Source organism: Mustela erminea, chromosome 11, assembly GCF_009829155.1.
Source record: "Mustela erminea isolate mMusErm1 chromosome 11, mMusErm1.Pri, whole genome shotgun sequence".
Taxonomy (NCBI): Eukaryota; Metazoa; Chordata; class Mammalia; order Carnivora; family Mustelidae; genus Mustela; species Mustela erminea.
The window spans coordinates 21608168-21632639 of NC_045624.1; the positions used below are offsets into that span (position 1 = coordinate 21608168).

Consider the following 24472-nt stretch of genomic DNA (forward strand, 5'->3'; position numbering starts at 1 on the left):
GAATCTCAGTTGGCATCTTCTAAATACCAAACAGGAATGCATACATTTGTGCGTCAAAAGACAAACCAAGGATACTTCTAGTGCTGCTATTCCATCCAAATGGAAAGAGTCTGAATGTCTGACAGTGTTAGAATGAGAAAAATCAGTTGTTGTGTATTCATACAGTCAGTCATGTTCAACAGAAATGTACAGAGTCCTATAAATGAAACCACGTGGATAAATGTCACTAAGTCACACAGATACATTCTGTATGGTTCTGTTGGAATTAATTTGAGACTTGGTAGGCACAACCCATCTGTAGCCTTAAAAGTTCCTATTTATCTTTAGGGCAGAAAGACAGTTGTGCCTGGAAGGTGGCATCTAGGGACTCGAGATACTCACCTTCATCATGGTAGCTTTGTAATAATTCACTTACTCCTGTTGTAGAACAAATTACTGAAAAACTTAACCTGATTAAAAGGACAAATACTTATTTTCCCCCACATAGTTTCTGTAGATTAGGGGTTTGGGAGTGTTCTTAGCTGGTTCCTGCTTGAGATCCTTCATGAGGTTGTAATCAAGATGTTGGTCGGGGTTGCAGTCATTGGAAGGCTTGGAGGAGGCTGGAGAATCTGCTTCCAGGGTCACTCACTCACATGACTGGTGCCTTGGTGCAGGCTGTTGGCAGGACATCTGAGTTCCTTGCCTCTCCATAAGGCTGTTCAGCGTCGTCATGACATTGCAGAAGTCGGTCATTTTTTTGTGACTTAGTCTTTGAAATCACATTTCAACATCTCTGCAATATTGTTTTGGATAAAAAGATCAACTCTCTTCAGTGTGGCTGGGGACTAGAAAAGGGAACGAATACTACCAGAAACCAAGAATCCCTGGGGGCGTCTCCAAGTTCAGCTACTGTACTAGTATGCTACAGCTGCCTTAACAAAATACCCCAGATTAGGCGGCTTAAACAACAGAAATGTGTTTGCTCACAGTTCTGGAAGCCAGGAAATCCAAGATTAGTGTGCCAGTAGGGTTGGTGTCGGGTGAGAACTTTCCTTTGGGTTGCAGACTGCTGCCTTAGCACTGTGCGCTCACGTGATCTTCCTTTGGCACATTTGTGTACGTGCGCACACGCCAGGCAAGAGCAAGTGGTCTATCAGATCAGGACTCAACCCTTATAACATCATTTAACTTTAATTACTTCCTAGAGGCCCCATCTCTAAATAGAGTCACACCGTGGGTGTGCAGGGAGGCTTGACTATGAATTTGGGGGAGTGAGGGGGACACAGACATTTCGTGTACCTTCTGTATTTTTATAAAATTTAATACGAAGTTAACACTTTGAGGTGGCTGGTCAGTTCTCAGGCCTATGGAAAGGTTGGATCCTTAGAGTGAGCACACACACGGAGCACCAGAGGCTAAGTAGAATGCAGTGCAGACATAAGTGAGCAAGCTTTAACGCTGAATTTTTTCTTAACGAGGGTAAAGAGAAAATTCTAGAGATTTTATGAAAACAAAGATACTTAACCTGTAGTTTTACTTTAGGTTTCTCTGTGGCATTGTATGCAAAGCAGCAATGGAGCAGTGTCTTCCTGGTGCTGTGGGAAAATAACGGTCAGCCTGGAGCACTCTCCCAAACTGTTGTTCAACAGTGGGCCTCAAAGCAAGGTAGTTTTAAGCATAAGGGTTTACCATAAATAGTCTGTCAATCACTTGTAGGAATTATTCATAGATTTACTCCAGCATGAACAAATACATGCTCAGAAGGCAGCAGTGGGATTTATGAAGTAAGAATGAACAATGGATTAGTATAAGCATTAGTAATTATAAATATTTTAACTTTAAAATTTAATAAAAAGCTGAGATTCCAGAAGACAGCAACATGATAAATAACGGTGTAGCTAGTGGTATTAGGTGGACATGAAAGCATGCTAAGATTTTGGTTTGGATTTGTTTTGTTTGGTTTGTTTTGGTGTTTCTGGGGAGAAAGATGTTAATTTTTATCTTCTTATATTTATTTATTTAAGCAGTCTCTACCCCCAACATTGAGCTTGCACTCATGATCCCGAGATCCAGCAGCCAGGCACCCCAAGATGTTAATTATCAATGTTAAACTTTGTCAGAAAAACATATGGCCTAGTAACTAAGAATATAAATGGAATGTAAGGCTTAAATAAAAATGGATAAAAGAAAACCTGATCAAAGTTTAGTGAAGAATAATGGAATATATAAATAGAAAACAAATCAGGTGGAGTTCAGTGTAAATGTATTAGTTATCTCTTGCCGTGTGATTAATTAGCACCAAACTTAGCTTATCACAGACATCCTCTCCTAGTTTCTGTGGTCCGGAATCTGGACATGGCTTAGCTTCCAGTTTTGGTCCAGCGTCCTTCATGAAGTTGTAGTCAAGCTGTCAGCCAGAGCTGCTGTCATCTAGATCTGGAGGATCTACTTCCAATTTCCCTCGTATAAATGTGGACAAGCCTCAGTTTCTCCCTGGCCGTTGGCCAGGTGCGTCAGTTTCTTGCTTTGGCAGCCTCTCCACTGTCTGCTTGAATGTCCTCACACCATAGCAGTGGCTTTTCCCAAAGCAAGCGAGCAGTAGGAGAGAGGCTCAGGTAGAAAACTGCAGTGCCGTATAAGCCAGCTAATCTTTTCTTTTCTTTTTTTTTTAATTCTTAAATTTTTAATTTATTTGACAGAGATCAGAAGTAGGCAGAGAGGCAGGCAGAGAGAGAGAGGGAAGCAGGCTCCCTGTTGAGCAGAGAGCCCGATGTGGGACTCGATCCCAGGACCCTGAGATCATGACCTGAGCTGAAGGCAGAGGCTTAACCCACTGAGCCACCCAGGCACCCTAAGCTAGTTAATCTTGACTGTGACCTGCTTTCACTGCCGATGTATTCCCTCGGTCACAGAGACCAAGCCTAGTATGTGGGAGGGGACCACATGGCGAAGTGGGTTTTCAAAAGTATAGAGTCTGCGGGACCATCATAGAGGTTGCCTACCAAGTAAAAATGTTTTGAATAAATGTGGGTGGGTTTACTGACATTATGTCAGGATTACTTATTAAAAGTGTCAGGTCAAGGGGCGCCTGGGTGGCTCATTCGGTTAAGTGTCTGACTTTAGCTTAGGTCATGATCTCAGTCCTCGGATTAAGCCCCATGTCAGGCTCCCTGCTCAGCTGTCCCCCCACCCCATGTGCTCTCTCCCTCAATAAAATACATAAATAAATAAAATCTTTAAAGGAGAAAGTATCAGGTCAGGTAAACAAAATAAGAGACCTATTATATAGCCTTTTAATAAAAGACACTTCTACGGCTCCTAGGTGGCTCAGTTGGTTAAATAACTGCCTTCAGCTCAGGTCATGATCCTGGGGTCCCAGGATTGAGTCCTGCTTGGGCTCTCTGCTCGGCAGGGAGTCTGCTTCTCCCTCTGACCCTCCCTCTTCTCATGTTCACTCTCCCTCTCTCTCTCATTCTCTTTCTCTCTCAAATAAATAAAATCTTAAAAAATAATAAGTTTTTAAAAAGACACTTTGAACAGTGACAAGGAAAAGTTTAAAATGTATCAAAAATACATGCTTGATAGGCACTAACACTACAGACACTGATTGCTTGCCTAGCAATAGTAATACAAGCCAGAACACAAGGAATCAGGATTTAGAGCATTAAAAATGACAAAGTGGGATTTTGTATTTTGACAAAAGGAGTGGTCTAAAAAACGGTATCACAGAATTGACTTTATATAAACAGTCGACTCTCAAATAACAGGTTTGAATTGTGCAGTCCACTTACATGTGGATAAATATAGTACAGTACCGTAAATGTATTTTCCTTCTGGTTTTCTTAACATTTTCTTCTCTCTGGCTTGCTTTTTTATAAGAATATAGTATAGAATGCCCATAGACATACGAAGTATGTGTGAATCAACTATTTATCATGTCAGTAGGGCTTCCAGTTTAATAACAGGTATTTGTGGTCAAGTTTGAGTTCAAAGCTATACATGAATTTTTGACTGCTTAGAGGTTTGGTGCTCCTCATCCCTGCACTGCTCAGGGACGGTTAAGTACTAACTGTACTTAATAACGTTGCTTCACGATATGTCTAGCAAAATTTTAAATATAAGAAAATAAAGGGTTTGGAAGACGCCTAACCCCTCATCTCTCAGAAACCGACAAATTACTTACAAAAGTAGAAGACTGTAGTCAGTCTCTAGATCACTGGTAACAAGACTGATCTCATTTAGAATCTAGATCCAAGAGAGAATATGCAATATTCTTGAAAAATTTTACATAGTATATATATAGGGAAATGCATAAGACTTAAAGTTGTATGTACATTATATATAATTGCTGTGGAACGCCCATCTAATGACCATATGCTACGTAGTTGTGCAGTTCTGGTGTCCTAGAAATGCTTTATGTCATATTCTTGGTCATACCTACCGCCAGTAGAAGTCACTATTCTGATTTCTATGTAATAATTTCTTTGCTTTTCTTTAGATTTTTACCCCCTGTGCATGCCTCCATAAATAGTAAGGCTTGGTTTTGTCTTGTTTTGAACATTATGTCAATAGAATCATGCTAGATTTTGTATCTTTTTTTTTTCCACTCAGTATTTTGGTGTAAGATTCATCCTTGTTTTTGCTGAAGCTCTAGTTCATTTTAATTTTCTATTTCCTTGATTGAATCCTTCCAGGTTCATTTATATTCATTCTTCTATTAATGGGCACTGGGTTGTTTTCTGTTTTGAGCATTTACTAATGAAACAGCCACAAACAGCATTCCTGTGATTATACGATGCTACCTCATTACCGTAGCTGTCTCTCTCTGTACGTAAGCATTTATTTCTATAGCTTGGTCTCCAGGAATGGAATTGGTAAATCATTGTTAAGACTGTTTTTCAAAGAGATTATACCAATTTACCTTCTAGCCAGTAGGCTGAGATCCCCTGAGGCCAAGACTTGATGTCAAATTTTAAGATTTTTACTAATCAGAGAGGGTGTATTAGATTTTCTTTATTGAGATATAACTCCCTTACCACAAAATGCACCTTTTTGGAATGTGTATATTCAGTGGTCTTTAGTATATTCACAAAGTTGTGTAACCACCACGACTAATTCCAGAATATTTTTATCATCCCAAAAAGAAACCCCCAGCCCATTAACAGTCATTCCCTATTCCCCCCTGCTCTCAGCCCCTGGAAAACATTAATCTGCTTCTCGTTTCTCTCGATTTGCCTGTTCTGAACATTTCGTATGAATGGGATCATACAATATGTGTGGTCTTTTGTTTCTCGTTTGTTTCACTTATAGTAATGTTTTTAGTGTTCATCTATATTATAGAAGTATCAGTATTTTATTCTTTTTATTGCTAAATAATATTCCATTGGGTAGCTATCCTGTATTTTATTTATCCATTTTTCTGTTGATGGACATTTGGGATGTTTCCACTTTTCGGCTGTTATGAATAATGCCACTATGAATAGTCATGAATAGTTTTTTATGTGAGTATGTTTTCCATTCTCTTGGGTCTATACCTAGGAGGAGAAATGCTGGGTCATAATGTAACTCTGTGTTTCACTTTTTGAGAAACTGCCAAACTGTTTTCCAAAATGGATGGATCACTTTACATTCTTGCCCACAGTGCATGAAGGTTCCAATTTCTCTGCATCCTCCCCAACACTCATTATTGTCTTTTTTTTCTTTTAAAGATTTACTTATTTTTTAAAGGCGAAAAAAAAAAAAGCCTACGGGGTGGGGAGGGACAAAGGGAAAAGGAGAGAGGCTCAAGCAGACTCCCAATCCCGTGACCCTGAGCTGAAACCAAGAGTTGGTGACTGTGCCACTGAGGCACGCCTGTTTTTTTTTTTTTTTTTAAATATTTTATTTATTTATTTGACACACAGAAAGAGTACAAGCAAGGGGAGCAGCAAGTCGAGGGAGAAGCAGGCTCCTGGTGAGCAGAGAGCCTGATGCAGGGCTTGATCCCAGGACCCCAGGATCATGACCTGAGCCAAAGGCAGACGCTTAACCGACTGAGCCACCCAGGCGCTCCCTGTCTCTTTTATTATATAGCTCATAGTATGTGCAATGAAGTATCTCATTGTGTGGGTTTCTTCCCCCATTAAAAAAAATTTTTTTTTTTAAGATTTTGTTTATTTGACAGTGAGAGAAATTACAAGCAGGGGGAGCTGAGCTGAGCAGAGAGCCTTTTGTGGGGCTCAGTGCCAGGATGCTGGCATCATGACCTAAGCCAAAGGCAGATGCTTAACTGCCTGAGCCACCCAGGCTTCCAGGCTTCTAGGCTTCCTCCCCATTGCAAAAGATATATTGACCAAAAATTGTACAAATAAGCTCTCAGTTTGATAACAACAAAGGCTGCATTTCCCTAACGACTAATACTGTTGAGTATCTTTTCATGTGCTTATTGGGCATTTATAGATTTTTTAAAAAAAAGATTTTATTTATTAGAGAGCACAAACCGGGGGAGGGGCAGAGGAAGAGGGAGTAGCAGACTCCCCACTGAGCAGGGAGCCTGACACGGGGCTCCATCCCAGGACCCTGAAATCATGACCTGAGCTGAAGACAGATGCTTAACCAACTGAGCCATCCAGTCATCCCCAATTGTAGATTTTCTTTGGAGAAGAGTCTGTTCAGAGCCTTTGCTCATTTAAAAAACTGAGTTATTTGTCTTTTTTTGAGTTGTAATTATTAAATATACTTTGGGTACTAGGCATTTATTAGATACATAATTTGCAAATATTTCCTCCCATTTTATAGATTGTGTTTTTAGTTCCCTGGTTGTGTCCTTTTATAGAAGTTTTAAATTTTGATGAAGTCCAGGTTATCTAGGTTTTGTTTTGGGCTTTTTGTTTGTTTGTTTTTGGTTGCTTGTGCATTTGGTATTAATACGGAGGAAACATGATCTGATCCAAGGTCATGAAAATTTACACCTATGTTTTCTTCTAAGAGTTTTATAATTTTATCTTTTACCTTTAGGTCTTTGATACATTTTGTGATATTTGTATATAGAGTGAGGTAGGGATCCACTTTCATTCTTTTGCATGTGGAGATCTGGTTGAAATAGGAGTTTGCAGTAGTCTCAGCACTATTTGGTGAAAGATTATTTTTCTGTTGTATTTCCTTGACATCTTTGTCAAGTCATTGTGGTTTTAATTTATAATTCTGTAATTACTAATGAGTTTGGGAACCTTTTTCTATGTTTTTTTAACCATCTGAATATCTTTTCTATTGAAATACCCAGTTTTCAATTGGGTTATGTGCCTTGTTCCTACTGATTTCTAGGAGTTCCTTTTGGATTGTATATGTTGCAAATAGGTTTTCCCACTCAAGTTTGTCTGTTCTCTTTTTTGGTGTCTTGATGAGCAGAACTTCTTTAATGTAGTCAAATTTATCAATCTTTGACTTTTGGAATAATTTTCTTTTGGTGTCTTGCTCAAGACATCTTCTAGTCCAAATTCTCAAATATATCTTCTGTGCTATTTTTTAATAAGCACTATAGTTTTGCACTCGCTTCGGCAGCACATACACTAAGCATTATAGTTTTAACTTTTGTGTTTTAGGCCTATAATCTACTTGGGATTGTTTTTTGGATATAGTGTGAGGTAGCAATTTAATGTCTTTTTGTCCTCCCTATGGATACCGAGGAGTCCTGCTGCCATTTGTTGAAATACGGGTTCATTCCCACTGCTCTGCAGTGTCAGCTTTGTCATAAATCAGGTATCCTGTACTCACTGCTCTCTTTCTGGGCTCCTCGGCTCTAGGAGCTCTATTTGTTTCTGCATCAACAGCACGTTCTTTATTATTGTAGCTTCGTAATAGTGTAGATATATGGCGGAACAAATCCTCCCCTATCCTGCCAGCATGTTTGCCAGTTCTTGTTTTGCATCTTTATTTTTCTGTGCATATGTATATGTGCTGCCCTAGCGAGTGCTCTGTGCATATCTATGTAATATTATTAGGCATTTTTTAGCCTTGTGCTCAGTCAAATTTGCCTCTTCCTGGGATACTCCCACCAAGACCATTAATAACAACCAAGGAGTTCTAAAGTGGGCAGTGATATCCCCCAGGTTTTTCATTCATTGGGATTTTAGGGCTATTTCTCACAAGTAGTGAGACTAGCCATCCCAGTGTCTGGTCATAAGGACAAAATGTGTCTTTGACCCCTGACCCTTTGATTTACTTCCAGAAGGCTGCAATAGAAACCTGACTTGATCCCCACCTCACTCTAACAGTTCTTACACAAATAGGCACAGATGTCCAAGGAAAACTCACACATAACCTATTGGAGCAGCATTCATTGGGAGAAACCCATAGAGACCAAAATCATACCAGGTGCACTGGGTGCCCAGGTTCATACATTCTGGTTCAGTGCACAGAGGTCTATCAGGGCACTGAGAGAGGGATTATGACCAAGGGGCTTTGTGGCTTCTAAACTGCTTTAAGTACAGGAGCAAAAGTGATGCACTGTTGTGATCAGAGTGGGATGCAGGAGTAGCATAATGTGATTACACATTACATCTGATGCTACAGGAGAAAGAAATTGTAAGAGACTACCATGAACAATTATATGCTATAAGTAGAACCTGTTTTGACAGCATAGTTTTTTAGGGGAAGCAGCCCTTCTTTGGCATATTCAGCGTCCGGGATCCAAATCTTGCAGCTGTATGATGTGGCATGTTAGTAGCAGGAATCTTCCTCTTTCGTGGTTGGGGAAATACCAGCCCCTCCCTAGGCATGATGGGAAGGAGTGCCGGTCCAGATTTTGTGGTTGAACCAGAATTGATTGCCATACACATTGGGCTGATTTCAGTTGTCATGGAGCTTCATAGGAACTCAGCTCCTTTTTTGGGGGGCCAGCAGGTCAGTTTTGGATGAAATGACCCTTACTCCTCACTTGTTAATTGTCAGAATTTCTCTGGCAGTTCTTTCTTATTTTCTATGTATATTAACATAGATGGCATTTTGAAAAACTTGTAATTTTTCACTATAAACTTCCCTCTTGGTACTGCCTTTATTGCATGTTTTTGTTTGTCCCATGGTATTTTCTAATTTTCCTTTTTAAACCGCTTTAAGTACTTCTTTGACCCATTGGTTGTTCAAAAGTGTGTTTACTTTCTACATATTTGTGAATGTTTCAGTTTTTCCTTTTGTTATTGATTTCTGGTTTCATTCCGTTGTGGTTAGAAGAGATACTTGGTGTGATTTTAATCTTCCTCGATTTGTTAAGACTTGTTTTGTGACCTAACATGTAATCTATGGAGAATATTCTCTGTGTACTTGGGAAGAATGTGTATCCTGCTGCTATGGGGTGGAATGTTCTGTGTATGTCTGTTAAGTCCATTTGGTATATAATGTTATTCCAGTCCACTGATTTTCTATCTGGATATTGTATCCATTACTGAAAACAGGGTCTTGAAGTGTTTTACTATTATCGTATCACTATCTGTTTTCCCTTCAGATATGTCAGGGTTTGCTTTATATATATAGGTTTTTGAAAATTGTTTTGACTATTCTAAGTCCTTTGCATTTCTATATAAATTTTAGGATCAGCTTTGAATTTCTACAACAGAAGCCTGCCAGCATTTCGATAGGGATTACACTGAATAGAATAATAGATCTACTTTGAATAAATCAGTTTGGGAGAATTGCCATCTTGCTATTGATTCTTCCAGTCCGTGAACAGAGACAGTTTTTGTATTTCAATTTCTCAGCAGTGTTTTATAGTTTTCAGTGTAAAAGTCTTGCATTCTCTTATTAAATGTATTTTTGAGTATTCTTTCTGATGTTATTCTGAATGGAATTATTTTATTAATTTCATTTGGATTATTGTTGCCAGTGTATAGAAATACAGTTGATTTTTGCAGGTTGACCTTGTATCCTGTAGCCTTGCTATGGTCATTTATTAGTTCCGTGTGTGTGTGTGTGTATTATTCCCTGGGATTTTCTATTTTCAGGATCATGTCATCTGTGAACAAAGACAGTTTTACTTCTTCCTTTTCAAACCAATGTTTTTAATTTCTTTTTTTGCCTAACTTTACTTTCTTGAACTATCACTAAAATGTTGAGTAGAAGTGGTGAAAGTAGACCTCCTTGCCTTGTCCCTGATCATAAGGGGAAAGCATTAAGCATGACATGTGTTTTTTGAAAGTGCCTTTTATTAGGTTGAAGACATTTCCTTTAGTCTCTAGTTTTTTGAGAATGTTTATCATGAATGGGTGTTAGATTTTTGTCAGTTGCTTTTCTGCATCTATCAGGATATTGTTATTTCTGTCCTTTATTTTATTAATTTGGCATATGACATGCATCAATTTTCTCATGTTAAACTGGTTTTGTATTCCTGGGATAAATGCTACCTGGTGATTGTGAATATTGATTACTTTTTTATATATTGCTGGATGCAGCTTGCTAATTTTTGTTAAGGAGTTTTGTGTCTGTTTCAGAGATATTGGACTGTAGTTTTCTTGCAAAAATTTGTCAGGCTTTGTTATGGGCTTTATTGGCATCACAGCATTAGTTGGGAAGTAGTGTACCCTCCTCATTTATTTCCTGGAAGAGTTTCTAAAGGATTGCTATTATTTCTTTAAATATTTGACCAAATTAACCAATTAAGTCATTGGGACCTGTGTGTTTCTTTGAGGGAAGATTTTAAATAACCCATAAGCCTGTTTAGAGTATGTATTTCTTCAGAAGCCAGTTTTGGTAGTTTGGTATTTCTAGGGACAAATCCCTAGAAATGACTTAAAGTTGTTCATAATATTCCCTTATAATTATTTAAATTTCTTTAGGGTCAGTAGTGGTGTTCTTTTCTTCATTCCTGATTTTGATAATTCTCATCCCCCTAGTTTAGCCAAAGATTTGTCAGTTTTGTTGATCTTTCAAAGAACTAGCTTTGGGTCTCATTGATTTTTTTTTTTTTTTTCCTGCATTCTAGTCTGTTGATCTTTCCTCTAATCTTCTATCTTTTGCTTGCTGTAGGCCCGATTCACTATTCTCTTTCTAATTTCTCTAATTTCTTAATTGTAGAAGCCTAGATTATCGATTTGGGACTTTTCTTTTTTGGTATCTGTGTTTAAAATTATGTGTTTCCTTCCTACCTTTCTTTAGATATATCTCGTATCTTTGTTTTCATTCAGCCTAGAATATTTTCCCATTTTCCTTTTGATTTCTTCTTGATACATGGTTTTCTTAGAAAATGTTTAATTTCCAAGTATTTGGGGATTTTAAAATTTATTTTCTGTTGTTTTATAATTTAATTCGGTTGTAGTTAGGAAACGTGCTTTGATTTCTGTTCTTTTAAATGTATTGACATTTGTTTCATGACCGGTACTTAATATATCCTTAAGAACTGTCCAGGGGCGCCTGGGTGGCTCAGTTGGTTGAGCAGCTGCCTTCGGCTCAGGTCATGATCCCAGCGTCCTGGGATCGAGTCCCACATCGGGCTCCTTGCTCCACGGGGAGTCTGCTTCTCCCTCTGACTCTGCCTTCCACTCTGTCTGCCTGTGCTCGCTCTCCCTCTGAAAAATAAATAAATAAAATCTTTAAAAAAAAAAAAAAAAAAAAAAAAAGAACTGTCCAGATGCACTTGAAAAGAATGTATCTTAGTCGTTGGGTTGAATGTTCTGGGTTAAATTGGGTGATTACATTGTTCAAGTCTTCTGTGTCCTTGATGATTTTTTGTCTAGTTCTAAGGATTATTGGGTAGGTATGGACATTTCCAACTATAATGGTTACGTAATCTATTTCTCCTTTGATTTTGTCAGGTTTTGCTTTGTGTATTTTGAGGCTTTGTTATTAAATGTGTATGTGTTTATCATTGTTATATCATCCTGATGTATTAATTTCTTATTATGAAATGTCTCTTTTTGTCCCTTTATAATATTTTTGTCTTAAATTCTATTTGTCTGGTATTAATATAGCCAGTACTGGTCTCTAATGGTTACTGTTTGCGTGGCCTATCTTTTCCCATCTTTTTACTTCTACTCTGTGTCTTTGAATCTAATGTCTGCTCTTGTAGATAGCATATAGTTGGAGCTTGCTTTTTTATTCTGTCTGGCAATCTCTATTTTTTGGTTAGGGTAATTAGACTATTTATATTTAATACAATTATTGATATAGTTGGATTTACTTTTGCCATTGTGCTATTTGTTCTGTATGTCTCCTGCTTTTTTTGTTGTTTGTTTTTCTTGTCCTCTTTGACTGCCTTGATTTTTCTTAAATAAATATTTTCAATGTATCACATTAATTTTTCTGTCAATATTTTCACTTTTTTTGTTTTTTCTTAGTTGTAACTCTAGGGATTAGCATATACATTTTACTTTACCACAGTCTAACCTCAGATTATTACTTAATTTAATTTTTGTAAAATATAGAATCTGTTCTCCAATATATTTTCATTCTCTCTGGGCTTCTATTTACTATAATTGTCATGTATGTGATGTATAAGTGTTATAAATCCAACAACATACAGTCAGTCCTCAAACAACATGGGCGCTAGGGGAGACAACAACCTCCCAGGTAGTTGGAAATCTGCATGTAATTTTTGACTCCTCCATAATGTAACCACTAATAGTCTACTGTTGACCAGAAGCCTTACTGATACTGTAAACAACATGTATTTTATGTTATATGTATTATATGCTGTGTTCTTACAATAGAGTAGGCTAGAGAAAAGAAACTGTTATTAAGTAAAGTATAAGGAAGAGAAAATATCTTTGCAGTTCTCTGTTATAAAAAGTCTGTGTATAAATTGACCCATGTGGTCCAAACCTCTTGTTCAAGGGTCAACTGTAAAGTTATAATTATTGCTTTGTAACATTTGTGTCCTTTAAAGTAGTTGAGAGAAATGAAAAAATGAAAAAAAATTTATCATTTTGATAAATGACTCTTTTATGTCAGCTCATATATTTATCATTTCTAGTGCTCTTTATTTCTTCCTGATGATTCACATCACTGTTTACTGTAAATCCTTAGGTCTAAAGACTCCTTTAGTACTTTTTGTAAATCTGGCAGCAGTGCATTCTCTGGTCACTGCTTATCTGGTAATGTCTTTTTTTTTTTTTAAAGACTATTTTCTTTTCTTTATTTTATTTTATTATTATTATTTTTTAAACATAAAATGTATTATTAACTCCAGGGGTACAGGTCTGTGAATCTCCAGGTTTACACACTTCACAGCACTCACCATATCACATACTCTCCCCAATGTTCATATCTGGTAATGTCTTTTTTAGCCTTCATTTTTGGAGGATAGTTTTGCTGGATATAGAATTCTTGTCTTTTTTTTTTTTTTAAAGATTTATTTATTTATCTGACAGAGATCACAAGTAGGCAGAGAGGCAGGCAGAGAGAGAGAGAGAGGGAGAAGCAGGCTCCCCGCTGAGCAGAGAGCCTGATGTGGGGCTCAATCCCAGGACCCTGAGACCATGACCCGAGCTGAAGGCAGAGGATCTAAACCACTGAGCCACCCAGGCGCCCCGAATTCTTGTCTTTCTATTTTAGCTCTTTGACTATGGCATTGTGCTGCCCTGCGTCTTCCATTATTCGGGTGGAAAGGTAGCCACCTGATTGTATTGATGCTCCCCTATAAAACAAGATGAGTAGTTTTTATCTTGCTGCTGTCAAAATCTTCTCTTTGTCTTATGCTTTCAGCAAATTGACTATGGTGTGTCTCTGTGTGAATCTTTTTCTCTTTATCCTGCATGGGATTTTTTGAGCTACTTAAGTGCATGGATTAATGCTTTCATCAAATTTGGACAATTTTTTTTTCATTATTTCTTCATATATTCCTTTTGTCTCTTTGTTTCTCTCTTTTCCTTCTGGGACTCTTATTATGCAGTTGTTCATACCCTTGGTCATATTCCCTAGAACTTCAAGGCTCTGTTCTGGTTTTTTTTTTTTTTTTCTTTTGTTTTTCTCAGCTGGATTATCTCACTTTACCTTCCTTCAGGTTTACGGGTTTCTTTCTACTGCCAGTGAAGATCAGCTGCTGAATTGCCGATTTGAATTTTCTTTTTAATTCATTATTGCACTTTACAAATCCAGAATTTCTATTTGGTTTCTTTAAAAACAACAACACAATAAGTAAACTCAAACTCCTTTTTTCTTTATTGGTATTCTCTCTTTGGTGAGATATCATTGTCATGTCTTAAATTCTCTTTTATTCTTTAGATATGGGTTCCTTTATTTCTTTGAACATGTTTATATTCATCACAAAGTCTTTGCCTGGTAAATCCAATACCAAATCTAATACCTGGGCTTCCCCAAGAATAATTGCTATGGACTGCACACTTCATTATTTCTTTACATGTGTCATAATTTTTTGTCAAAAACTGGGTATTTTAAGTGGTGCGGTAACTCCAGTAATCACATTTCCCTCTTCCCCATCCTCAGAGGTTGTTATTGTTGCTGCTTGTTGATTGTTGTCTGTTTAGTGACTTTCCCAGATGTATTCTGCAGTCTTACTCTTTGTCAGGCAGTCACTGAAGTCTCTGCTTAATTAGCTAAGTCATCAGCTTGATGATTTGACGGATTTAAGCCAGTAGGTCTCCAACTCTTTTTCTAATGGGCACTTTGTATGTTGGGACATGCCTTCTGTGGTCTGGCAGTTTACAACCCTGCCTTAGCCTTCACTTCCTACATTCACAGAACCTCAAAGTCAGGCATGGGTGAGAGCCTTCTTAGTGCTTGTCTTGTCTTTTCTGGGTATTTACATGCCTTTCTACGTGTGCATGGCCTTATGGATCCCCAGGAATATGTCAGAAATGGCCAAAGTCTCTTATGGTGATCTTATTTCTCAGATTTTCCTTTTAAGTTTTTTGACCAACCTCTTGTTTACCCCAGATGGAATCACTGGCTTGGCAACTGCAGTGTTAAACAGTTGCCACTGATTCTTTGGGACAAACTTGCTGAGGCTAGGGCTTTCCTCACCAATTGGGCTCTGAGTCAGATGAAATAAAGAGTAGCTCCATGAATGGGGCTTTTCTAGGGAGCCCAGTCAGGTCAAATAGTGAAAGTTCCCTGGGAACAGAGCTTTTGAGAGAGCTCCAAACCCATCTGCCTCCTCCAATGGCTGCTAGGCTGCTGGCTTTCAGAGCTACTGCAATTCTGAGGCTTCTGATTTCCAAGGCTACCATGAGACTGGGAAGAGGGAATAGAAAATAGAGCAAGTGAAAACACCAGAAAGCTTGTTTGCTGTTGTTATGAAGATTCAGCTCTTTTTCTTGAGTAAATGTTTCTGGGATTGTTGCAAGCCTTTGGCTAATTTCTAGAGTGCTGAGAAAGTTAATTTTGAAAATTTATGCCAGTGTTCTCATTGCTTTTATGGAGGAATGGATTTTCAGTGGTCCTTCATCCATAATTCCAAAAGTGCTTCTCAGTCTGCCTGTGTTTTTAACTGCTATACATATTATACCTATTCTTTTTGATACCTAATGATGCCCTATTTATATTTATTGTCAGCCATGAAAGTCCACTCTTTGATTTCATTGAGAGCTGCTTGCGAAATAAACATGAAATGGTTATTTATGAAGCTGCTTCAGCAATCATCCATCTTCCTAACTGTACTGCAAGGGAGTTGGCACCTGCCGTTTCAGGTTAGTTGTGTGTTTGATAGCTGGATTTTGTTTTTATTCATATGTTTTTGTTTGAAGTTCCATAGTTCTGCAGGGTAGGTAGTAAGAATGATTTTTGAACCCCAGCTCTATTATATATACCTTTGTGTTCTGATATGTAGATGATTTATTTTTGTTGTTCTTTAATCACCTTTTTTTCAGAACTTACCATTTCCCTATATAAAACATTAAAAATTTTGCGCTTGGAAGACAAGTAACTTTCATGCATTCAGTTCTCTTTAATGTTTGAAAAGCCCATTTGCTCTTTTTTTTTTTTTTTAAAGATTTTATTTATTTGACAGAGAGAGACACAGTGAGAGAGGGAGCACAAGCAGGGGAAGTAGGAGAGGGAGAAGCAGGCCTCCTGCCAAGCAGAGAGCCCGATGCAGGGCTCAATCCCAGGACCCTGGGACCATGACCCGAGCTGAAGGCAGACGCTCAATGACTGAGCCACCCAGGAGCCCCCCCCATTTGCTCTTATAACTATAAATATTGCTACCACAAATTCAGATATTAATGGGTATATTAATTCTTACAGAAAAATAAACCTTGTTTCCTATATTTAAATTTTGTATTACAGTTTTACAAAAAGTGCTTTTGTTATTTTTGATGATTCATGTGAAGTTTTAATGCTATGATCTAATCTCTTTATACATATTTTGAATATAATACTTCATGTACTGTATTTTCAGATACATGCAATATGATGAAATGAGCTATATTAACAATGATCTTTTTTCTTCCTAGTTCTTCAACTTTTCTGTAGCTCTCCTAAGCCAGCTTTGAGATATGCAGCTGTGAGGACCTTAAACAAGGTAGGTGTCCCTTTGCCAACTATTGACTTATATCAGTGTTTGCTTGAGAATCATTACATGTGAAGCATTTGGCATCCTCTCCAAGGTTAGTAGATAGGATTTTTGGGTTTCACTTCTGTAGCACCTTCCTTGTATTTGTGGCCGGAGGTGTGGCCATTTTTCCTATTCAACTAAAGATTATAATTCATTTCTGACTTTGAGCACTTGATAGCTGAGAACCACATTGTCCAGTATGATGGCCATTAGCCATGAGTGGCCATTTCCATTTAAATTAAGTAAAATTAAATAAAACTAAAAATTCAGCTCCTCCTCAGTCACTCTCACCCCACTTCATCTGCTCAGCTGTCATGTGGTTAGTGACTCTCAATATTGGACAGAGCAAAAATATAGAACATTTCTATTACTGTAGAAAGTTCTTTTGGACAATGCTGGTGCAATACAATGTGAGTCACATGTGTAATTTTAAATTTTATAGTAACTATGTTAAAAATTTTTCAGGCGAAATTAATTTGAATTATTTACCCTTATATCTACAAAATGTCTTATCAACATGGAATTGGTATAAAATTATTAAAGATCTATTTTACCTTGTATTTTTTCACACTAAGTCTTTGACATCCAGTGCTTATTTTATGTTTAGAGTATATCTTAATTTGGACTAGCCACATTTCAAGTGCTTAATAGTCACATTTGGTTATTCGCTACCGTATTGGACACCATAGGTTTAGAGGATACAACTCAGGAACATAGAATAAATTAAATAACCATAAACATTTGAAATGAAAGTTTGGGTTTTTTTTAAAAGATTTTATTTATTAGAGAGAGAGCACAGGTGAGAGATCACAAACAGTGGGGGAGAGGTAGAGGGAGAAGCAGACTCCCCACCAAGCAGGGAGCCTGACATGGGATTTGATCCCGGGATCCCTGGATCGTGACCTGAGCTGAAGGCAGACACTTAACCAACTGAGCCACCATCAGGGCACTCTTGAAATAAAAGTTTAATGTAGTAGAAGACTTGTCATAAGGCAGTGTGTGATCTATTATAAATTAATTGTATGAACAATTGGAGGTAAGAGAAGCCATGCATAAACCTTTACAGGACAGCCAAGGAAGAACCCTTTACAGAATAACAACATGAATTGTATTTTTAAGAAGTGATATAAGGCCACGTTCCTTTATCTATAATCTTGGGGCCAGATGTGTCTCAGAATTCAGTATTCTATGAATTTTAGGAAGGCAAAATGGTGCTCTTATATTATATACTAACCTCATTGAGACTATAGCAGTACCCTACCATTAAAAACATTAATTTTTTTTATTTTTATTTTTTTAAAAGATTTTATTTATTTATTTGACAGAAATCATAAGTAGGCAGAGTGGCAGGCCTTGGCGGGGGAAGCAGGCTCCCCACTGAGCAGAGAGCCCAATGCGGGGCTCCATCCCAGGACCCTGGGATCATGACTGAGCTGAAGGCAGAGGCAAACCCACTGAGCCACCCAGGCGCCCCTCTTTTTTAAAGATTTAGTAGTATTTCTGTGCTGTACATAGGACTGTCCTCACTATGTAGAATAAATTCATATTTAACTCATTTTACATTAGTTTGGGTCACATTTTCCTGTTAAATGAATTTTGATGCTAATACTTCGCTGAGTTTTCAGATTTTTAAAATTGTGGGTAAAGGATTCTGTACCAGTATTGAGATGGAGAGGTGAACATTTTGACAAAAACAAAGAAGCAGGAGAATGACAGACATGTTTCAGTGAGTGTGAGCAGTCCAGTTCGGCTGGAGTTTGCTCAAATACAGAAATGTTTTCGAAGTGATAAGATATTAATAGTCTTTGAGCCGTGTTTACCACGGTAGGTCCTGTTCTCCGAGATCCTTACATCTAGGGAAATAGATACCCATGGACACACGTACTATAAAGAGAAATGGGCCAACTGTAGCACAGCACAGACTGTGATATTGTTATAAAGATTATAGAAACCTAGGAGGAGAAAGTGCTGTTATACTGTGACTCTGACAGTTAATCCTTTATCAGATGATGTATCATACCTTATTAGTTGGAAATATTCTTCTTAAAACAATTACTTTTGACCTATTTTGTCCCATTTAGATTTTTAAAAGCTGCTTACGTTAATTAAAATTTCTGTTTTCCTCTTCCTTTGTTTTTGAATGTTCCTGTCTTCTTCAGTAGCAGTTTGCTTATTACTTTATTTTTCTTGCCCTTCCACAAGGTGGCAATGAAGCACCCCTCTGCTGTTACTGCCTGCAATCTGGACTTAGAAAACTTGATCACAGACTCAAACAGAAGTATTGCTACTTTGGCCATCACTACCCTCCTCAAAACAGGGAGTGAGAGCAGTGTGGACAGGCTCATGAAGCAGATATCTTCTTTTGTGTCTGAAATCTCAGATGAGTTCAAGGTAAAAGTTTAAATATGATCATGTTTCTCCCAGTCTCTGGCTTGCCTTTTTCTTAACAGTATCTTTGGATGAGCAAAAGTGTTAAATTGTTATGAGGTCTAATTTATTAATTTCTTTCACTGTTATATTGACTTTGTCTACCTCCAGGCCTTAAAGATATTTTCTTATGTTTTCTAAATGTTTTATGGGTTCAGCTTTTACATTTTGGTCTGTGATCCAATTTGAATTAGATATTTATGTATTGTGTGTGATAAGTTCAAGGTTTTTTCCCCACACTAATATCTAGTCATTCCAGCATAATGTATTGAAAACATCTTCTTTTCCCCCCATTGGAGTGCTTTGGCATCTTTGTCTGAAAAGCAGATAACTATATAATAGTAGGTGTATTCTTGTTTCCTTATCATATTCTGTTGATCTGTTTGTCAGTCCTATGCCAGTAGCATACTGTATTGATTAATGTAGCTTTCTGGTACCTTTTAAATGTAAAGCAGTGTGGTCTTCCAACTTTGTCCTTTTTTTACTATTTTAGGTCCTTACATTTCCATATAAAATTTAGGATCAGCTTATAATTTCCATAAAATAAAGTTGGCTAGAATTATGATTGGAGTTACGTCGAATCTGTAAATAAATCTGGGGGGAACTGACATCATTGCAGTATTCTTCCAGTTCATGAATATGGTATACCTCTCCCTTTATTTAGGTCTTCTTTAATTTCTCTGAGCAATGCTTTATAGCATTTACTCTATTGGTCTTGCACATCTTTTGTTAAATTTATATCTAAATATTTTGTGCCTTTATATCCTATTGAAATTTCTATTTTATTGTTTGCTAATGGTATATGAAAATACTTTTTTTTTTTTTTTTGCTTTCTCATAACTTGGTATCCTTGCTAAATACCCCTATTGGTTCCAGTAGTTGTTACACATTTGTTAAGATTGTCTGTATAAATAATCATATTATCTATGAATAGAGACAGTTTTGCTTCTTCATTTCCAATCTAAATGCCTTCCCTTTCTTTTCTTTTCTTTTCTTTTTTTTTTTTCTTATTAAAGTAACTAGGACTTCCACTATAGTGTTGAATAGAACTGGTGAGAATGTGTCAGAGATGATCAAAAGAATAATAAAATAAATTTCAGTTAAAAAAGTAAAGTAGAAAAATTTTGTTATTTCTCTTTTTTTCTCAATCAAGTATAACTGGCTTTATTTATTCTTTTCTACTATATATCTAGATTATTTCTTTTTTTTTTTTTTTTTTTTTAAAGAGTACACAGGAGCAGTGGGGTCGGGGGAGAGAATTTTAAGCAGGCTATACACTCAGTGCAGAGCCTGATGCAGGGCTCAATCTCAGGACTCTGAGATCATGACCCGAGCCAAAGTAAAGAGTCAGATGTTTTAACTGACTGAGTCACCCAGGTACTCTTATATCTAGACTTTCAAAAAACAAACTTAGCCTATATATTCAAGTAGACATTTTGAATCTTGGGGAACCTTAGGAGTTTATGAAGGTCATTGTGTGGTACAGCTTACTGAATGAATCTTCTATGCTTAGGTATTTATAGAGTTTTCAGTATTTTGCAATTACAAATAATGCTGCAACAGATAATCTGGTGCATACGTTTTCTTAAAATGTTGAAGGTATATCTCAGGGTCAGTTTCTAGAAGTTCATATGCTAGGTTGAAGGGTAAATCAATATGTAGTCTGTTTGTAGAGAATGCTAAATTCCACCAGCACATAGAAGAGTACCAGTTTCCCTGTGGTCTCACCAGTAGAGTGTATTGTGTGTTGAAGTTTTGCCAGCCTGACGGGTGAGAAAGTGATCTTAGTGTAGTTTTAATGAATTTTTCCTCCTATGAGGGAAGTTAAACATCTTTTTACATTTTTAAAGATCATCTAATATTTCTTTTCAAATATCATTTTTTCATCTCTTTTCTCCATTTCCTATAGGAATTTTGGTCTTTTGTTTCCTCAGTTATTTTAAGTTTCTTGTATGTTAGGGATATTAGTTCCTTATATATGAAATATGTTATGATATTTTCTCCCAGTTTGTCCTTTGTCTTTTGACTTTTCTTATGATGTCTTCTGTTGTGCAAAAGTTTGTTCTTTTTATGTAGTAAGATTTGTCAATCTTGTTGCATTTGACGTTTGGGTAATAGAAAGCTTTCCCTTCAAGGGCGCCTGAGTGGCTCAGTTGGCTAAACGTCCAGCTCTTGATTTGTGCTCAGGTCATGATCTTAGATCTTAGATCAAGCCCCATACAGAGCTCCATGCTGGGGGTTTTCTCTCTCCCTCTGCCCTTCCCCTGACTCCAAAAAAAAAAAAAGGAAAGAAAGCTTTCCCTTCAGATTTTAGAATATGATTGAGTGAATAGGGATTCACCTATGATCTCTTCCAGTGGGTGCATAGTTCCATGTTTTCATTTAGATCTCTGATACATTGGATTTTATTATCATATATGAAAAATGGAGCTTATCTTACCATTTTCTTATCATTTTCAGTGATTATCCAGCCCCCACCCATTTATTTAAAAGACTGTCTTTGCCCCAGTGATTTGAGATACCACCTTTATTATCTGTTGAAGTTCCATATGTATGTGGGTCTGTTACTGGGCTTCCTATTCTGTTCTGTTGTTCATTTACTCATATATCAGTATTACACACTATTTTAAATATACACACTTTGTAGGGCATATTAATATCTCATTCAGCCCCCTCGCATGACTATTTTTATTGTTTCCAGGACTATTCTTCCATGTTTTTTTTTCCTTCATAAATTTTAGTATCAACTTGTCTAGCTTCATGAAAGATCTCATCATTGGCATTCTTACTGGGATCGCATCAAGATAGCTTGATGATGTTGGAGAGATCCTGTCCAAGAACAAGGGATATCTTTTAATTTGTTCGAATCTACGGTTTTGCCTTTCAAGAATATTTTATAATATTTTTGTTAGTTTTGAATGCTTTCAAAATGCTTTTCTTATTTTCTCTGTTTGTTGCTGTTAGAAACCATTGTATCCATTTTATCTTCTAACTAGTTACGCATGTATATGTCCCCTTTGTATAGTGCAAGTTCTCTTCCAGCCTTAGAAGATACAGTGTCTCCCTCTAAAAGTAAAGGGCAGGTTTCCACACAGCCCTAGAAGATACAGCTAGTGCTCTCCCTAGAGCAAAAAGCAAGCATGCTCACTGTCCAGGATAATAAAGATGTTTCCCTTCAGCACAAAGGTCCCGCAGGCTTACTACCCTCTTGAAAATATTTGAGTTCCATGCCTCAGGATTTTTCTGTAATGAGAGCTACTGTGGCCCTTTTGACATTGTCCTCTGAGGAAACTGGCCCCCAAATGCTGATGCTCTAGCTATGCTGTATTTAATTGTCCTCCTGATTCCGAGGTCTTGTTTTCTCTACCACAATCCATGAAATTTGTGACAGACTAACTTGTTAGCTTGGAAGTAGGGGAAAATCTCATACCCTTCTCACTTCTTGACAGTGGTCTTCAAAGTTGTGGTAAAATTTTTCTAGAAACCATTTTGTGAAGTGGTTCCCAGGTAATTTTCTATTTGTTCTATGGAAATTGGCCTATTTATGCTTTTTTAAAAAAATCTGTTTATTTTAGAGAAGAGAGCAGGAGCGCAAGTGTGCAGAGGGAAGGGACAGAGGGAGAGAGAGCGAGAGAGAATCTCAAGTAGACTCCCGAGCTGAACACCGAGCCCGATGCTGGACTTGATCTCATGACTGAGCTTATGGCCTGAGCCCAAACCAAGAGTCAGATGCTTAACCAACTGAACCACCCAGACGCCCCTCTTTTGCTTTTTATCTTTACTCTTCACTTTAAAAATTTTATGTGATTATTGGCTTAGAGCAAAGGAATGGGGTCTCTTGAATGAACTTCATTTTTACATTGTTTTTTATTTTCCTGGGAGGTCTCCTTGCCTGTCTTTCAGAAGAACCACTCCAGAAAAGTGTTGTGCCACCTTAGCTTTCAATAAATACGAGGGAAAGTATGCCTCGTAGCTCAAGGTGTGAAGATGAACGTCCTTTCTGTGTTTGTTTCTCCACAGGTGGTGGTTGTGCAGGCAATTAGTGCTCTCTGTCAGAAATACCCTCGAAAGCACAGTGTCATGATGACTTTCCTCTCCAACATGCTCCGAGATGATGTAGGTAGACATGTTTTCATCACAGGAAGTTGCTCTCTTAAATTTTATGATTCCCATGAAATATCAGACAGTATTTAAAACAGCTCTGTCACCTTGGCATGCCTCCAGAATGGCATGCGTAATTTTGCTTGCTGTTTTATCATTACTAAACATGCTGTTGTTTTAGTTTTCTCACTTGGAGAGAGGGAAAAAAACCCACTTTTGTTTCTTTCAGAAGGGAAAGGAAAGGAAATTTGACTATTAGAAGCTTGAGCCTGGGAGTAGAAGCATTTCTCCAAAAAGCATCCTCAGAATGAATGGCGATTTTCTCTTTTGCCAGGGAGGCTTTGAATATAAGCGGGCCATTGTGGACTGCATAATCAGCATTGTGGAGGAGAACCCCGAGGGTAAAGAAGCAGGTCTAGCCCACCTTTGTGAATTCATTGAGGACTGTGAACACACTGTTCTGGCTACTAAGATTCTACACTTGCTGGGCAAAGAGGGCCCCAGAACGCCTGTCCCCTCCAAGTATATCCGCTTTATTTTTAATAGAGTCGTACTGGAGAATGAGGCTGTCAGAGCTGGTGAGTCACTGGAACCCTGATACCGATGTACCTGCTCATCTGTGGAAATGCTTGTTAACTCAGGGGGGTGGTGAGGACATTGGAAAATGAAGTTACGATGTCTGTTCGATGGTAGGATCTTGGAGCACGCTTAGGCCAGGCACACTGCTCTTCGTCCGCACTCCGGTTTCCACCCCGATTTCTGCCTTACCTTAGAGACAGACGACCCTTGACTTTCAGTACGATGGGAACACAGTGGTGGCAGCATGTTTTTTTTTTTTCAGAGTTAGAGTTACTCACACTGTCGATATGAACATCTATGAATTGTGTGTGTGTGTGTATTTAAGTGACTTTTTACACAAGTGGTAGAAAATTATTTTGCTTCTCCTTCCTCCCCTTAGCCTACGAACAGGCAAAAATCTCTCCTGTTAAAACTACAAACCCACCTCTGATGCGTTGTTTCTTACAAGCTCACTGACTAGACCTCCCCTGTCAGGCAAACTCGAAGCAGCAGTTATTAGCTGCCTCCATAAATTTATTCTCCATTTTTTCTTCAACTCACTATAATCTAGCTCTCTCCCTTAAAAGCCCTCTGAAGCTACTATTTTAGAAAACTTACTTAGAAGCTAGTTGGGAAAGCAAGTCAGTCACTGACGTTCTTACCTTTGTTCACCTCTCACTCAGCCTGACGGACTCTTGACTAAACACATCTTGAACGCTCTCCCCCTGTGGTGTCCACAGTAGCCCGCCCCTTCCATCTCTCCCTGTCTGATTTATAGAGCCCCTCTTTCATTCCATAAATACTTAGTTTTCCTTGGGGGCCTGTCATACAACACATACTGTCTTCCTGGGGGGCGTCTTCAGCCCCACAACTAGGGCGCGGGGACACCGCCGTCCCGCGTCTCTTTCCTGAACCCGCATGTCCATG

The 24472-nt window shown here is 37.9% G+C and overlaps 1 protein-coding gene across 3 annotated transcripts in view; it reads left to right on the forward strand.

Annotated features, from left to right (window-relative positions):
- The window catches only part of COPG2 (COPI coat complex subunit gamma 2), a 116076-nt gene that overhangs the window by 41995 nt on the left and 49609 nt on the right, over positions 1-24472 (forward strand). For all 3 annotated transcript variants that reach the window (XM_032305225.1, XM_032305226.1, XM_032305227.1), the window contains 5 exons: positions 15460-15593; positions 16359-16426; positions 18662-18850; positions 22907-23002; positions 23322-23565. In XM_032305225.1, the coding sequence (XP_032161116.1) occupies positions 15460-15593; positions 16359-16426; positions 18662-18850; positions 22907-23002; positions 23322-23565 (731 nt within the window). The remainder of the gene's footprint in view (positions 1-15459; positions 15594-16358; positions 16427-18661; positions 18851-22906; positions 23003-23321; positions 23566-24472) is intronic.